The 14,757-nt window shown below is 33.4% G+C and overlaps 1 protein-coding gene across 1 annotated transcript; it reads left to right on the top strand.

The window, feature by feature from the left end:
* Positions 1-3: 3 nt before the first annotated feature.
* On the top strand, positions 4-12,947 carry LOC146133611 (protein SCAI-like). The gene is made up of 16 exons (XM_083396806.1): positions 4-135; positions 963-1,058; positions 1,299-1,385; positions 1,625-1,720; positions 3,193-3,289; positions 3,576-3,674; positions 3,979-4,072; positions 4,295-4,398; positions 4,941-4,997; positions 5,714-5,815; positions 6,812-6,902; positions 7,892-7,985; positions 8,483-8,637; positions 10,074-10,247; positions 11,091-11,191; positions 12,712-12,947. The coding sequence occupies exons 1-16, from the start codon at positions 38-40 to the stop codon at positions 12,850-12,852; spliced, it is 1,686 nt and encodes a 561-aa protein (XP_083252932.1). The 5' UTR covers positions 4-37; the 3' UTR covers positions 12,853-12,947.
* Positions 12,948-14,757: the final 1,810 nt, after the last annotated feature.

Below are 14,757 nucleotides of genomic sequence, written 5' to 3'. Positions count from 1 at the left end.
TTCTGCAATTCCATTGCAAATTATCCCCCAAAACAAAATGGACATGGAAATGACAACGCTGCACGACGAGAAAAAGGTCGTTGACGAGTTTTGTAATTTGCTGGAAACCTCCAAACAGCTTTTTAACGGACTTCGGTGAGAAAAAATATCTATTTCTGAGTTTCGTAAGGTCGCTTTAAGACAATTTATATTTTAATAGATTAAAAAATGATTGATAGTTATAAATAATAAATATAAATATCGAAAAGTTGTTTAATAGTGTACAAAATGTACTTTCTGCAAGTTTTTATCAACAAACCAAGCTTGGAATTAAAAATTCGAAAATGCACTGTGATTTTTCATATGTTACACTAGTAGGGCGATTTTTTTAATTCAAATATTAACTAGAGATGGACTGAAGTTTGCTGTCATCATCTTTATCAGCAGATATTTTTGCTCTTACCAATATATGTAAATTTTGGCGAACATTTTGGCTGATATTTTTCTACCAACATATGATTTAGTTTTTTCCTAAAAATCTATTAAGTTTTAAATTTTTTGCAAAAAGGTGATTAGAATTACATCAAGTTGAATGCTAAATAAGAGTTTAATCAGTATATAGGTGAATTTTAAAATCAGGTATCGATCCGAAAAAGTAATATCCGTCGGACCTTAAACCATATTGTGCAGTGTTTTAGGAAATTCACTTACCTATTATGTAACAATATATATATAAAATATATTCTATCTGAAAATAATATAACTGTATGTTACTTTGTTTCTTCTACAGATTAACCCATGTTGAATTGAATTTTGTTTGAAATTGTAACATGTGCTTATATATTGCTACGTCACTTTAAAACACAATGAGTTTCAAAATACTTAATTTAAAATGTTGACTATTTCAACAATTATCAACTAATTTTTATAAGAGTGCGGATGTTAAGCCAACCCTGGTGTTATAACATTTTGTTATGTTTCAGAGACCTTCCCCAATATGGTCAGAAACAGTGGCAACCATACTTTGCTAGAACTTTTGAAACTTACACAAAGTTATGGAAGTTTCAACAGGATAACAGGTAAACTAAAAACGTTACAATTTATTTTACTTAAATTATTTTAGTCTTCATGCATATGGGAAAGTTCTACAACTGAGTGAAAAAAAATATCCACCTTACTAATACAATTTTATTAGGTTGCAATTCTGAGTAGTTTTAATCAAAATGATTTAATTTCTAGTTAAAAAGCAAAAATAATAAAATCTAAGTGCTAAATACTAATCTTTGTAGTGGTAATTTTTAATTGTTGTTTTAATTTAGGGCTGTGCTTGACTGCAGTTATGACCTAAAGCGGTGGCAAATTGGGGAAATTGCTTCAAAAATCGGACAATTGTATTACCATTACTAGTAAGTACTTTCCATATTTCCAATACACGGTTTGTCAATACAAAAATATTCTATTTCAACTTGAAATCTCAGTTAAAAACAAATTTTAATCACAAGGTAAGTGTAACTGTGTATTATTTCATCATCCAAGATTAAATTTGTATTTCAAACTGACCTTGGTAAATTGGTCAAATGAAGCATTGTTTAATGAATATAACCTGACATGATTTTTTCTATGTAAAACAACCTGTTTCTTTCAGTTTGCGAACAAGTGAAACCAACTATTTAAATGAAGCTTATCAGTTCTACAGCGCCATCAGAGCAAGAAATTACTACAAAAATGTCAGCAAGGAAAGGTAGGTTTAGAAATTAACATTTTCATGCTTGTTTTAACTGCGTAATTAGAAAAGGATAAAAATAATTTTAGAACACAATACACTAGTTTTGTTTAGTGGTTCTCGGACTTTTTTAGCCTGTGAAACAATAAAAAACATATTTGCAATATTTCTACAAAATAATAGAATTATAACTAAACAAAAATTACACTTACTAGATACATGGAACCTACAGTCATATTTCGGTATTGGTTGGGCAGATATTTTACTATTAAACTGTTATGTAGTGTTTCCTTACAAATCAACAAATTTTCAAAATTTTGTACTTCAGAATTTGACATTTGCTTTCATTTTCATAGCAGACTCTTTTAACAAAGAGTTTGGCATACTTTGTAAGCATTATGCAAAGTTTTTGCGCAAAATAAGAGTTGTATAAATAAATAGGAAGATAAACGGAATGTAATTTGCATTATATGTTTAATTAATAAAAGTTATTACCATATATCTCACTCATTTAAAATATTGGTTAGCGGTTATCAAAAAAATGAAAAAATCTGTTATCGGCGTCTGTCAGAAAACAGATATCGGTCAATCTCTAGTAAAACCATAATATCTACTACAAAAAGTGTACTAAAAATGAAGTTCTGTGGCTCAGTTTTCTGGAGGCACATAATTTGAGAATCACTGTTTTAGGTCATTAGATATGTACTTTCTCTTATTTCATGTCAGAATAATTCAAGTTTGCCCGTTTTGTTACAGATTTTGTTTCACCTCGTTAGGTAATATTATATAATAACTAACCACTTCACTGGTGATTTGCCATTTAGTCAAATTTCAGAGTTCTATTACATTAAGTTTAACTTTGCAAATATACAAAAGTACTTTAGGAAACACACATAGTAGCTGTTCTATGTCAAAAATAATTATATATAATGTAATGCTTTGTGTCGGAAAGTGATTTAGCTAATAGCTTTTAATAATATTCCAGAGTAAGGTTGTAACACATATAACATGTTTTTGTTGTTCCCCAATGACTTGTTATTTTGCTTTTAAGAGCACAGCCTTTGCCAGTCAATATAATACAAAACTGCTTTCCCCCATTATTGAGTTTGAGAGAGTTTTACACATTCTGCTTTCATCAATATTTGATGAACAAAAGCTTTTGGGGTCAATAAAACGCCAAAGACCATCTCAGAACAAGAATTAATTCCTTGATAGAAACAGTTTTTCTATGAATATATTGAAAATGTTTTTTGCTCTTTTGACTAGAGTAAATTAGCAAGTTTATTTGTTATTTCACTTTATTGTTTATTTGTTATTTCACCTAACTATCTAATTTACAAATATCTCATCAAACTTCAAAAAAAAAAAAAAATGTTTGTTTTTAGCGTCCTGCCTAATTTTATGTCTTTTTATTATGTTTGTTGTTTTTTATATTTAAATCAGGCAAACCTTCAGTTTAATGATAAAATGAGTGTTTTCCTTTTTTTTAGCCCAGATTTAGTTTTGAAGAAGCACAGATACTACGCACGATTTATTGTTGTTTGTCTTCTTCTAAACTACAAACAAGATGTTCACAGCCTTGTAACTGTGAGTTGCCAGTTTGATTTGGTATATGTTAATAAAATGTAAAATGTTCATTAAAACCTTTAATGTTTTTTCCTGTTCATACAAATTTCTGAAATGATTTTATTTTTAAATTTGTGTAACTTTGATTATATTATTATTTTGATGAAATATTTTATTATTATTTAGGCTTTTATTATTATTTTGATCAGTATAAATTGGTCATACATGTGGTTTGTCCAACTTAGATAGTGAGATAATTAATTAATTACTTTATAAAATAAGTAGTTTGATGTTTCTATTGTAATAGGAATTTGCAAAACAAGTTGGCGAGAATAAAAGTATTTTGAAAGAGAATGAAGAACTTGAATGGAGTCAAGTGGTCATGGAAGTCAAAGAATTCCTTGATGTATGTTTTATAAATGTGCTAAGAAATACCTATTAAACAATTTACAAAACCAGTGACACATAATAGGCTTGTTTTAAGTTTTCAACTTTTATAACTTTTGGTAGTTCATAAGAAAACTTTTCAGTAATGTCTGAGGCTTTACAATTTTATTCATCACACAAATAAAATTCCATAACACAAAGTCCAACTATTATTTCCTAATATCCACATCTTAATGTTGTTAAGGTTTCCAATCAGTGTCTTATATATGGTTTTCTAAATTACATTCAAACAAATCTTATTACGTCGATAACAATTTTTGCAGTCTGACCCTGTGCAAGTACTCAAAGCTGAAACGTACCAAAAATGTGACATTCAGATGCGATTGGTGCCTACATCACTTCCTCCTGCTGAAAAAGGTAAATTATTTTACTTGGTTTATATTAAAAAAACATACTTTTCATAATACCAAGTTAATTATTGTATATTAATTCTTTTCTTTGCTTGATTTACTTTTTGATTTGCAACATAATATGCAAATTGGTGTAATTTATTAATCTATTGCCTCACTAATTGGTTTATTTTACTCTTTTGATTTGACAATGAAAGTGGATAAAGTTGTTATTTTACTGAATGTTTAGGTATTCAAACCCACGTGACTCTGGGAGATGCTATCATCATAGGGAATTCCCCTTCACAACTGAAGTTTTCTGAACTCACTGTCGATATGTTCAGAATGGTTCAGGTGACAATTTGCTTTTAAAATTTGAATAAAATAGACCTTTACCTGTATGTTCGACCAAAGTCTTCTCAAGATTTGCAATAGGTATGTCCGATACTTGACATTTTAATCCGATACCGATACCCGATATTTCACACAAAACACTTGTGATCTGATCTGATACCAATGACTTCTTAGTATGCTCAAACAATCAAAATATATCAATTAAAACGTTCAAATTTATTTTTTTAAACTAAATCTGCCAAATTTTGCATTAATGTTCAGAGTTTTAGTTAACTTTGTTTATTTTAGTTACCTCCAGTTATTAATGTACAATTATTTGATAAATTAACCTTTCAAAGTGGAAATCATCGCATTGGATCGCAAATCAGGGCTAAAGTTCTGATATCGGTTTAGTATCGGATCGGCACCGATATTACCATTGTATCGGTCGAGTACGGATACTGCCACTTGGCATCGGGTATCGGCTCCGATCCAAAATGAATGGACATCCCTAATTTGTAACAACAAAAATATTGCAACAAACAAAACTTATGTTTTTGTAGGTTTTAGAACGGGCTCCAGGCAGTTCGATCGGCGCTCAACAAATCAACCCTGCGCAGGTTTGACAGGTTTTTGTTACATTTTTGAAAAAAGTCTGATTAAATATAACTAACTGAAACAAAAAGTAAAGATAAAAAAACATGGTGTTAGACCTCAAGGGTCCTTAGAAGCGATATGTAAATCAGTTGCTTAAAAAAATCATTAGGGCTAAAAAGGAGGTATTAGGTTTAGTTTTTACCCATTTCCTTGATTACTGACTTTGTGCTATTTTTGCCTTGTTTCACTTATTCTTAAAATGCTGCATAAATGTGTACATGTTCACGGTGCATATAGAGTTTGCCAGTTTGTAATGACTTAAGTCACTGTGTTAAAATGGCTTTAACTTGTCTTTTGGACAAATGAATTCGGTTAAAATGAAGCAGTGTTTTCATTGAGTATTTTTTTTTAAAAGTGGGTTACTTATCTCAATTTTTGCACTTAAAACAATTTGCTTGCCCTTTGTATCGTTTTTACTGTTTTTAAGCTAAGGTATTGCTCATAATTAATCAATCAAGATTACCAATTTTAATAGTTTAACATTTAATTTTTATGACAAATTTTTATGAAGGACTTGACTGGGGCTTGCGTTATTTCAGAAAATACTTGACTTGGACCGAAGTTATTTTACAAATGACTTAACTGGGATATAGGTCATTTCAGAATGACTTCCTTACATCACTGGAGCTTACATATCTCGATAATCCACTTATTGTTAATAAAATTTACATTTTACCAGGAAATGACCGATCGTCTTTTGAAGCGTGAAAATCCGCACAAGTATCTTCTGTATCGACCAACCTTCTTCCAGCTTTACACTTTTTTATGCACGGCAGTTAAGGTATCAAGTTACTTTCTATTGGCTTATACATTATTAATGTGATATTTTGTGCGTCTATGGTTATTGAAAAGGAGTAAAACTGGCATCAGTGTTAAGATAGTAAAATAAGATTTTTGTAACTTGGCATGAATGGAATTGTTTATTAAACAAAACAAAAAACTTTTAAAGGTTGATTTAAACACACTTGTCCAGTAATAACGTATGCAACATATTTGTAAACCTTGGCACAGTCACTTTTTAGTTAAAATCCCGTAAAACTAACTAACGTTCAGCATTTACCATCATAGCAATCATTAAAGTTACACTGGAAAAATAATTTTATTTATTTTTATTTTTAGAATGATTTTGGTGTAACTTAATTAATACGCAATATACCTGTTGGTTGTATCGGTGCCTCCTGGCATATTAAATAATCGTATAGCCTTTGTTGTTGCATCAACGTTATGTGCCAAACTAATAAAATTGAACTGAATTATAATGAGAAAAAAAAAAGCTTAATTAATACGCAATATACAAATAATTGATTCGGCCTATATTAAGCTTTTCTTATTCCACCCTTTAACTTAATTAATTCTTGTAAAAGGGGAGATTTAACTCAAGAATGGGCCCAACTCTATTGATTAGCTATTGACCAGTCATTGAATTAAAACAAAATTAGTGAACATTGAACCTTACGTCATGAGTATCCAACTAAAAGTCTCTCCTTTTAAGATAAAGCCTTTAGGTATAATAATAAAATAGTGCTTGCTTTTAATAAAAATAATACAATAAGGACAAACAACATGAAATTAAAATAGGTAAACGACAATAATTGGCAACTTGAAGGTAAAAACAGTTATAAAAATAAGTTTAACAAATTAAAATAATTGGCTTTTAAACTTTTTTTATTATTTGATTAAAAAAAAACTAGTACACCGTTTTTGTATGCACTTATTATGTGTTTAAATTATAGGTGTTTTTTAGGGATATATTATTTTTTATTCTTTTTATTTACAGGAGCTTCCACCGGCTCATGTTTTGCTACTGTACCTTTCAGCTCACGGAAGTAAAAGTCGACCAATCAAGAAACAAGAAATCACTGAAGACGGTAAACTTTGTGAGATACAAAATATATACCAAAACCCCCCTACACAAATAGGGAACCAAGTCTGGAAACCTAACATTTATTTCGGAGTATGTCCAGAACTAGTGCATGTGCGATGCTTTAGCCCTAACACGTTTAGTTCCCTCTAGTGGTAGACCTACTACGATCCGGTATTATCGGACATCCATATTCATAACCTCTTTTCTATATGCTTTGTTATTCCAGGATTGGCGAAGTCTTTGAGTCTTTCAAAGTCTTTGGATTGATTTTTGCATTGGAAAGTCTTTGAATAACCTTTTAACCCTTTTTTAACCATGCTTTTAACCCCACGTTTTTTCCAAAATTCTTTGAATTGTCTTCGAATTGATTTTTAGTGTTTTTAACTATTTTTTATTGTGCTCACCATGGCATTTGTACTGTTTTGTTTTCAAATTATTTTCAAAATCGTCGATCACTCTAATTTTAGGTCTTTAAAAGGCTATCAATTTTCTTTAAAACAAAACCTGTATTTAATCTGCTTTACAAATATCTAAAGAGAATATTGAGTATCTATGTGTTATCAATTATCATTTAAAGACTCATGACATCGTTACAAACTCACGACAATACAAAAAAATTTCCAAGCAAACGCAAATCTTTTAATTCAAACAGTAAATCGGTTAAGCAATGTTTTTCTGTGTTTCCAGGTGGTTACGATTTGGGTTTTTAAAATTATTTTCAATAAGCGTTGATCTCTGCAATTGTAGGTCTTTAAAAGGCTATAAATCTAATTTAATAAGTCTTTTGAATTTCTTTGAAACAAAACCTGTATTTAGTCTGCTTTAATCGCACGTTATCAATCTACAAAGAGACCATTGAGCACGTGTTATAATTTAAAGAGTCGAGGCATCTTTACAAACCCACGACAATACAAAAACATTAGGCCAAGCCAACGCAAATCTTTCAACGCAAGCAGTAAGCAGGTTGAGCAAAGCTTTTTTTTTTGTATTCAGGTGGTTACGATCTCGGCGGAGTGGTGACCAACGACAGAAAGAATGGTGAGACCAACTCACCGAGGAAAAACACCACGCTCAAGAACATGCACTGGTGGGTAAACGCCATTTTGGAACGTATTAAATCACTGAATTTAGTGCATTTTTTTAGTATTTATTAAAATATTGGCGTCATTTATATTTATTGTTTTTTACACCCCCTCCTTTTTTATCTGAATACCAGGTGGTAATTAGGCTTACAGCAAACTTGTTAAAATAACGTCACTACTTGGTGGATCATACAGTACACTGTACACAGTATTTACTGAAATGATAAATTTGGACAATGTTTTTACATTAAATTTTTACAATCGACATCATCAAAAAATCTTCTCAATTTGTGTGGTGACCTAGGAATTGCTAGGCTTTTATTGACTGTATTTTAGGTAAACATCAACAAAGACACAAATATACATCGAGCAATGAATAACATAAATAGTTTAAAATATGGTAAACGGCACAAATTTGCCAAAACTTGTTAAATAAAATGGCCTAAAACGTCGAGCCAAACATCAGATTTTTTCATCATTTTCCTCTCGTTTCGTCTCACAGTCTCCACCCAGCGGACCTTTACCCTTTCCTGCGCAAACCGATGCTGATCATCGTGGATAGCGACAACGCCAAACCCTTCACCAACCTTCCCAACCTATTCGGTCAACCGGTGATCTGCCTCATGTCGGCAGAGGAACTGCCAAACTCAATTAAAGGTGAAACATGATTTTTTTACACTTATACACAAACGTGTTGTCCAGGAAAAAAGTAGATATAATCAGGCTCTTTGTTTCGACTTTAATTCTTTCGTTTATTTCGGTTAATCAGAACCGATATAACTTAATGGTTTATCGCTAATGGTTGTGCTTATTGTTGTTCATACGCAAGGGACACGTTTAGATAAGGACTTTAGCTACGGCGACACAGTTACGGTTTCTGGTTTTGTCCGACGCATTTTTTTAAAATTATGTTGCACCTACGAACAATAGGACGCAAGTAACGGTAAAGTAAGGACAGCGGGTAAAGGTAAACTAAAAAAATAATAGTAGTAAACTAGAAAAAATTTAAACCTAGAAAAAAGAACTAGGAAAAAGTCTCATTTGGTATTCAGTTACGCAAAGAGCGTTATATTCGTTTCAATTCTAAAAAACCGTAAAATGATAAAAACAACTTATAGGATTTGGTTTACAAAAGCCGTTATCGTAGGTTAAAGGACGATTTTCAAAGGGCCAGGTCAATTGTTGTGTACTTATGTGTATTTCTTTCATTAGCTTTTTACGGTTCTTTCGATCATTGGTATTATATGATATTTCTATGTTAATTTGGCATCGGATCGGTAACGATACTACCCTAGTATCGGACCAGTGCCGATACTGCCACTTGGCATATATCGGACTTCCCTATTCCCTAGTTCGATTCCAGGGGCCCTAACTTTCAAGTCTTAAACTTTAAAACCAGTGTACGTGAAACACTTATAGAACCACGTATAACACGTATGATATTAAAAAGACAGCAGAAAATTGCTCGTAAAATTCAAGCTTCCATTCTTTGCTTTTGAGTTGCCTACTTTTTTCGTAATTACATTTAGGGTTGATTTTAATTTTTGAAGGTTCAGCGGTCCGCAAAATTTAGTTTGAAATTTTATTTTGCATGCATTGCATGCTGTGTAAAAATAATTTGGTTTCATTGGCCTAAATTAAAACAATATTTTAGTATACGTGCTAAGAATTCCATTTTCATGCAAAAAAACGCAAGTTGCAAGTTGTTGTAGACATTATTTAAAAATTATTTCACCCAGTGTAAACTTCAAATTTTTTTACCCCTAAAAAAATGTTTTGCTTCACATGGACCATCGTCGGCAAGAATTTTTTAGAAGAACGTCGTAAATTTACGTCACAATACAAATAGACAAATCCGCCATTTCTTGTCCGAAAAATGTGAAAGTGAAATAGAGTCTAAATACATTTAGTGCGAAAACGTTTTATTTTTAATTAAACTATTTTCTTTAAAAATTATAATATTTTATTCATGGACCCCCTAAAAACTAGTTTGTGTACCCTCAAGGGCTCCATGGACCTCAGTTTAAAACCCCTCTTCTACACATATGTGTATCAATACTATTTTTGTTCAACTTTTGTACTTTTACCCGCAGAGCATTTTTCTCACGGTCGCCTGCTCACCTGCTTTCTCTACTGCCCCCTAATGGCCTTCCTGCAGGTGTGCGGAATCGATCAAACAAGCGACCGCTTGTATGACACCTGCTCGCAAGTTATCGCAAAAGCGCTGCACGAATGCCAGAGATCTTATCTTAGATCGAGCACAATTGGTAAGGTTTACATTTTTTTTTAAATAAATCATTTTTTTTTATTTTATTGTTTGTAAAGACAGGCTAAGATAGGTGTGTAGGGCGAGTCGCACTTTTCGTTAGTTTTAAAGCCTTAGACCAGGGGTTCCTAAAACTTTTTTTACCGCAAGCGCCTAAAATATTATTTTGCTTCGTGTGGACCTCGGTAGGTAAGAAATTAAAAAAAATAACGTCATAAATTGACGTCACAATACAAATAAACTTCATAAATCAGCAATTTTCGGCCCACAAAATGTGAAAGTAAAAAGTCTAAATGCATTCAGTGCAAAAACGTTTTATTTTTAATTAAACCCCTTACTTTGAAAAATTGATTACTTCCTAAATATACACTGATATTTCGATTTGACCTTCATGGACCTCCTAACACTAGTTCACTTTTTATGAACGTCAAAGGCATCTAGGCAAGGTAAAAATTGGAAAACCTTCTAGCTTTTTCAACTTGTGTCCAGTTTAGAGTTGGATCAAATACATTAATTTAGATTAATTGCAATTGCAATTGCAAAAAAAAATTTTCGATTACATTACAATTATTCCATGCTAAAAATATCAAATTACAATTACAATGAAGGGATGCCTTTCGGCATGTCATTGACTACACATACACACTGCCGTCAAGCCAACGGCCACGTGTTTAAAAATCATTTAATAATCACAATTATTTGAACAAAACATTTTATTCTTAATAACAAGTATAACACTTAATTTTTTTTAATGTCGATGTATTGAGCCAACATTTTTTTTTGCAAATTACAATTGCAATTCGGATTACACAGAAGGAAAAATGCCTCAATTACTTTACTCCAGATCACAGCTTTCTTCAGTTCCTGGGTGATGATTTCCTTCGACTGATTCTGCTCAGGTTCGCTTTCTGTTTCTGCACGCTCAAGCTTCATCGAGCTTACAAGGTAACTAAGGCCTTTTTGTGACTAAACGAACTTCTACCTTCACTTTTACGTACGTACAGTATTGGACATTTAAATTCCTCGAAAAAATGGTCAGGCTTGTTGATTTTTTTTTCACTCGGATTGCATTTCCGACACCACTTTGACAAAAATATTTTAGCACATTTCTAATTACAAAATCACTTCGAAAGAATAAACACCTTAAAATACTATTTTAACACGTAATTAGCTTTAGAGGTTGTTTCGAATGAACGACTTACTCAAAAGGTTCGAACATCAAATGAGGTTTTATGTACGAACAGGATGCAGCAACGGTGCAATGGTCATTTGGCGCCCACTGAACGTTCTGTAGAACGACGGTCCCGGTTTGGCCGGAGGTCGTGAGTTCGAACCTCACTGCAGGCTAGTTGACGAACAGGATGCAGAAGGCAACGGTTCTATGGTTGGTTTTCCACTTGCGACCTCCAAGCCTGCGTAGCTCGGTCGGTAGAGTGACGGTCCCGGTATAACCTTACCGGAGGCTAGTTTTTTTGCCTTGCCTGGCACAAAAAATCCTGATTAGGCAAACTAGTTCGTCAAGGCTTTTCGAAGGGTCCCGGTAAACTATTACTAGTATTGAGTGCTGTTATATTTGGTCAGTACGATTTTAGATAGGTTGGTTTTTAGAAAATTGTTGACGTAAGTACCAACTGCTAATGGCCCTCTCCCTTACAGGGATCACGAACAGCAATTTAATAAACGTTAAATAGCCTTGGATTGTTAGTTTTTGTCTTAATGCTACGGGTTGCTTCAATATGAGCTGCATCGAAGTGCGTTCTGCCGTGATAAATTGGCAAGCGTTCCAGTTGCGCTTTAGAAAGGTGTCCAAATCGTACAATAGCACATTTTTAGTTCTAAAGCAGGGGTCCTTAAACTTTTTTTTACGCGGATCCCTAAAAAATATTTTTTGTTCGCATGGAACACGATGGGCATAAACTTTTTTAGAGATGACGTCATAAAATAAGTATTCCTAAGAAACCTGCTGTTTTTTAGTAAAACAATTATGAACTGTTTTTTCCAATCAAACTCGATTTGAAAAATTACCATTTGAAAAATTTAGTTCTTTTTCAGGTAATACAATGATATTTTTAATATGCCTTCATGGACCCCCCAAAATTACTCCACAGAGTTTAATAACCCCTGGTCTAGCGTTTCTCATTGACTTCAAAGCAGTGTTTCAGAAATAATAAATATATATTGCGGCACCCCTACAAGATTTTTCAGTAGGTAATTCACTAGAATGTCACAATAAACGGAACTGGAACAACACACGTCAACTCTACACAACGGAAGTTAATTGGGTATTCCACTCTAATCTTTACAAAAAACGTTGTAAGAGTTGATCAAAAATCAGATTCGTAAAGATTTTCAAATATCTCTCGGGAGCATTAGAAATTTCACCCCTGGGTGCCGCGGCCCCCTGTTGAGAGCCACTGCTTAAAAAACTTTCTCTTCTCTCGACAAAATGTTTCCCTCGCATCCAGGAGCCGAAGTTCTTCCCAAGATCACAGCCTCCTCTTCCCGAGGAGGACTTTGTTGGCAACCCGACCATCAACAAAGCGGTCATCGACATGGCCGACGTGCTTGGGGTCAGGTCGCTCTTCCTGGACAACAAGCCAGCGTGAGCCTTTGCCCGTAACCTCCCCTTACTTTGCTCGAGCCTACTACACTCACGCACTGCTGGCTAGGAATGTCCGATACGCCGTGTTTACTTTTTACATCTCGGATCTATTTTTGGCTATAAGTTAAGAAAATGATTGACAGAAAAATCCGAATAGTTTTTGACGTTTTAAGGCATCGTTTATGAATCAGTAAGAAGATCGGAATTCCAATATTAGCAAGGTGGGAAAAAAGATAGTGTGGGATGAGACTGAATATGACTTATTCCTAATCCCGTAGGAATAAGACCTAAGCGGCCACAATAAGGGCTGAAAAACCTTTTACCTAACCCCCAAAAAACAACACTTCCCAAAATTAGATTTCCGTCGATTACACACCGCCGACCCCAAACAGGCAGTTCGGTGCCAAAACAGCGGAAAACGCTGACTTTTGCAAGGCGGGTAAGCCCGCACCTCTTCCTACATTTTAAGGTGCTATTCAGGCTATTTGGGTCTTATTCCGATGCATTTAGGACTTATTCTGGCAGGTTCAGGTCTTATTTCGACATTACTGTATACTTGGCTTTATAATGTCGTTGTTGTTAATACTTTAGTATTATAGATATATTCCCGCCTTAGATATTCTTGCTTGGTAGGTGTTATTGTGTGTTAACCATGTTCACCATGTCGCTAAGCCATAATGTTTCTTCGCCTTTCAAACTATAGTTATATGGACCGTCAATTTACATTCGGGACTTATTTCTTGTTGTCAATTGATAATGCTTGAACCTAGAAATAGATGAAATTGAGGTCACTGTTTAGTTAAACATTTAATTTTATAATAGTTTTTGGGACTAACTTTATAAAGAAAGATATTTCTCAGAAACAATACATTATCAGACATTCCTAACTGCTTGTTCTTTTCTTTTGTTTCTATTCGTTTAACTTTTTATTTTTTATTCGCATCGTTTTTTCCACAGTTTCAAACGCGCTTTTTATTTTTGCTTTGCTCGACGTGGGATTTTTCAGGTGAAATATTCAGCCGGGTGCTATATTCGTTTTTATGGTTATGGGCGAGGGTCGCCAACTTTAACAACATTACATCTCCGTGAACCGTTTTAACACGTATCACATTACTAAGTTTTCGGCTATATTGCTCTGCGGGTAGATCGTGTCCGAAATGCTGAGTCCGATACCAGACTGGTAGAATCTTGCCAGCCTTTCGGTGACGAGCATTTTTGGCCTAAATTCTTAGGTTTTTTGGTCGCGCCCCTAAAGTTAAATGGTGTTTTTGCCTGAAGAATGTATTAACTTTGCCATGTTTAGGTGATAAACAAGGGTGTTAACAAGTATTAGTTAAAAAAAGTTGCGCCGAAGGCCCAAAATTTGCGCAAATGTTTCTACATATTCTGCATTTCAATAATATATGTGATTAAGTATGTGTAGAAACAACAAGTTTTTATGAGAGAAACGGATCTTTAAAAAAATTTTTTTTTTATTTGCACCAATTTCTTCTTTTTTCTGGCTCATTATTTGGCCGACATAGTCGCCAAGGCGCCAGCATTGTGCCAGACTGCCCGATACCCCATAATATTGACAAAAAGTATACCAAAATTACTTGATTGCCATAACCAAATTAGCAAAAATTATCAAATTAATGACAACAATAGCAATTATTTTTATGATATTAGGCCGATATTTGCTTTTGCGATAGCAAGCCAATTTATATTCGATTTCAGTGCAATAATTTCTAAAAAAAATTACCGCATAAGCAGGTTTTTTTTAAGGTTTGGTTTGGGTGACCGCTAAGTAGTTTTAAGAGACCGCAAGTGTTTCATTTAAATACCAAAAAGTTGCAAGTCCAAAATTTGGGAAACCGCTGGAGAAATTTGGGGGACCGTTTCGGATCATAAAACATGACTGGAAGAATAT

The sequence above is a fragment of the Ascidiella aspersa genome, chromosome 9 (genome assembly GCF_963924565.1).
Source record: "Ascidiella aspersa chromosome 9, kaAscAspe10.2, whole genome shotgun sequence".
Classification (NCBI taxonomy): domain Eukaryota; kingdom Metazoa; phylum Chordata; class Ascidiacea; order Phlebobranchia; family Ascidiidae; genus Ascidiella; species Ascidiella aspersa.
This window is presented reverse-complemented; position numbering and strand designations above follow the sequence as displayed.